This window comes from Cryptomeria japonica, chromosome 4 (genome assembly GCF_030272615.1).
Source record: "Cryptomeria japonica chromosome 4, Sugi_1.0, whole genome shotgun sequence".
Taxonomy (NCBI): domain Eukaryota; kingdom Viridiplantae; phylum Streptophyta; class Pinopsida; order Cupressales; family Cupressaceae; genus Cryptomeria; species Cryptomeria japonica.
Genome location: NC_081408.1, coordinates 642,283,755 through 642,287,324, shown reverse-complemented (window position 1 = coordinate 642,287,324; position 3,570 = coordinate 642,283,755). Strand labels below are relative to the sequence as shown.

At 38.9% G+C, this 3,570-nt stretch overlaps 1 protein-coding gene across 1 annotated transcript; it reads right to left on the bottom strand.

The window, feature by feature from the left end:
* Positions 1-636: 636 nt before the first annotated feature.
* Positions 637-2,974, bottom strand: LOC131047765 (probable L-type lectin-domain containing receptor kinase S.5). Its single transcript, XM_057981556.2, has one exon. It carries the CDS (start codon positions 2,843-2,845, stop codon positions 878-880), a length of 1,968 nt encoding a protein of 655 aa, XP_057837539.1. The 5' UTR covers positions 2,846-2,974; the 3' UTR covers positions 637-877.
* Positions 2,975-3,570: the final 596 nt, after the last annotated feature.

Genomic DNA, 3,570 nt, shown 5'->3' with positions numbered 1-3,570 from the left:
ACGATATGATTATATGACATGTATTCACAAATTTCAAGTGCAAATTCAAGCTTGGAGTGCATAATAACCATCCCATCTAATAATTTTGAAATGAAATTTGTCCAACTTTAGTTCAGTAAGTTCTAAATAAATATCAATACATAAGTTGATGTCTCTCATCTTAAACATTCAAACCTTTCATGATTGCCATCAACACGTGAATTTCTATATTTGTTCAAAATTAACATGTTCAAAATATTTGTTCAAGAGGAACCTCTGGACTGGTTTACCTTCATGATTGCTATCAATACAAATATTTATGTTTGTACAATTTTTTGAACATATCTATCCGATACTTCTGAAATAAAATTTCAAGTGTAGATTCAATCCAGAAAGCTCGAGGTGCATATTAACTGTCCTATACAATGCTTCTTAAATGAAACTTGTGCAACTTTAAATTAGTAAGTTCTGAATAAACACTGATACGTATCTATCATCTCAAACATTCAAACCTTTCATCATTGCTATCGACACATGAATATTTATGTTTGGACAATCTTTTTAATATATCTGTACAATACTTATGAATTAAAATTTTCAAATGTAGATTCAACCCAAAAAGCTCATAATGCATATAAACCATCACATAAAATACTCTTGAAATAGAATTTGCACAATTTTAAATTGGTCAATTTGAAATAAACCAAACATTCAAACCTTTGATGACTTCTACCAGCACATTTAATATTCATATTCTCATTCCTATAATATTTTGCCAATTTAACTCATCTCCATCCACTACCATCATAAGCAACAGAAAACTATAAACAGAGCAAAACAATTTAGTCTAACTACATAGTAATTCTGCCTATCTGAACCCACTTTCTACCCCAAATAACTATGCCCTTACAAATAAATTTGACACAATTTCTCTACTAGTACCAAATGAGCTGCCTGTTAAACTGCTATCTTCGTAGTCAGAGTGAAGCCAAACGAATGGCGGCCTATATGTGGGAACACTTGGAAGCGGCCTTTCCCTGCACAGAATCTGTTTCACCTGTCGCATAGTTGGACGCTCCTGTGGTTTCGGATGTGAGCAGGCCAAACCCACCATGAACAAACAGGTTATGTCATCCTGGTTAACAGTAGCTGGAGTATCGGTGGGCGGAGGCAAAGGCAAACGACATTCAGCTGCTTCGAAGAGCTTATTCTCTCGGTACAATTTCCAGACCCAACCCACTAAATCTAGCCCATCTCCTACAGACCAAGGGGGCCTTCCACACACAACTTCAAGAACAATAGCTCCGAACCCAAAAACATCCGATTCAACAGTGGCTCTTCCAGTATGAAAACACTCAGGAGCAATGTACCCAATGGTGCCCGCTACACGACTCGCTGTGAAAGAACTTCTGTTGGGTTGTATTATACGAGCAAGGCCAAAGTCTCCCAGTCGGGCATTGTATTCTGAATCGAGCATGATGTTGCTGGGCTTGAGGTCACGGTGGATCACCTGGTGCTCACACTCCTCGTGAAGGTAAACCAGTGCAGAAGCCAACCCAGATATGATTTTGTACCTCTGCTCCCAATCAAGAAGCCCTTCGGCGATGTACTTTTCCAGGCTCCCGTTGGGCATGTACTCGTACACCATCAGGAGGTTCCCCTTGTCGTGGCACCACCCGAGGAAGGGCACCAGGTTTCGATGGCGGAGCTGGTTGATTATTCCGATTTCTGAGATGAATTCGTCTTTGCCTTGCGTGGAGTCTTTGAATATGCGCTTCACGGCCACTGCGGTTTTGCTCTTGCGGATATGTGCTTTGTAAACGGCTCCACATCCGCCGCACCCAATCTGGGTCCGGGTGCTGAAATTCTGAGTTGCCTTCTGGAGGGTTTTGTATTTGAATTCATGAGGTTGGCCCGGCAGTTTCCGAAGGGTGTCTGATATGATTGCCTCTTCTGCCTGATACTTTCGGTGCTTGATGTAAACTATAACGATCACTGTTGCAAGCAACACAGCGAGCGCCACGCCAGAGACCAAAAGTCCGATTTTTAGTCCCGTGTTGGGTTTGGAGCTTTCTAGGTCCTGGATTGAGAGGCTCCATGAATGGACGCAATTAAGCTCAGTGCCTTCCCCCGTGGAAGCTGTGAAGCCAAAATAAACAAATGGGTCTAGAATTTTAGAGAGATTGAGAGGATGCTGGAGAATAGGCTGTGAGGGCATTGGATCTGGTGTCTTTGCAATGTAGACTTTTAGTAGCCGGTGAGTGCCGCTGTACTGAATCCACGCCGTGATGTTTTGATCTTCACTCGTTAAATTGATATGACCCACATCAAGAGACGCAATTTTTGTGGAATTTATGCTGTTAATATCAATGGCCACATGGTTGTTGTCTGGATCATTTGTACCCTCGCTCTTAATTGTGTCGAATTCAACTGCTACCACCTTGTTACTTTTCAGTCCATTGATGGTAGAATTGAAGAGCCCCAGCCAGCGGCCATAGCTTGCAACAGGTCCATTTCCAATGTCTTTATTAGAAGATATTATAAACGCCATGCCCTCTCCAGTTCCGATGTCCGGTGCAATATTGAAAACAAAAGTGGTATTGAATGATGCGGGACTATCAGGCTCTTTCCATAGCCGGTATTTTTGATTGAATATGACTCTTCCAGATCTATTTTTTGGGGAAGACGGGGCCTCTCGATTTCTAGTTTCTGCTGTGACTTGCAAGGAGCCCAAAACTATGCTGGAATGGTCGAGTGTGAAAAGGCTATAGTTCTTTTCACTGAAACTCTGATAATTGAAATTCCCACTAACAGTTTGCACCAGAAAAATAGAGGCTAAAGCTAATGAAACTCGATGAAAACCCATTTAGACGCTACTGAGACTCCAGAATAGTATCGGGCGTTCTGTATTCTACAACTCCCACTTCAAATGCCAACTAAGTTTGGAGAAGAGGAAGACCCTGTAAACTCGGGTCAGTCATTCGGGCGTGATAATCTGACTGAGTCAATGATCTACAGCAGGTCTGGAATTTGACGGCCACCCCTACCTGTCATATGATTATTTTTATGACGACTTGACCATTTCAATGTCTTTCATTTAACGTTTTAAGGAAAATATTAATTGTCAAATTTTTTTAATTTATGAAGATATTTTGAAAAATGCATGCACTTAATTTTTTTATATAAACAATTTTATTGATAAATTAAAAAAAGTACATAATTGTATGAGCTACAAAGTCTATACCTTGCTACATTGAAGCTACATAAAATGTAGATGCACTTAAATGAAAATCCTTGTGTAAAACCGAGATGCCCCTATTTCTTGGCAAGAAATTAAGATCCTTGTGTAAATACTTAAAAAAAATGAAAAGCCTTGTGTAAAATGGAGATGCACATGTTTTTTTGGAAAGAAATGAAAATCTTTGTCCTTTTATTTTATTCATTTCAAATATGGATATCTTTTATAGATAAAAAAGAATAAAAAATTAAAAAACAATGATAAATTATTAAGTTTCTAAATTCATACAAAAAAATCTTGTTTACAATTATATTATATTTTGAAAAGATTCTAAATTAATATATATTTATTAT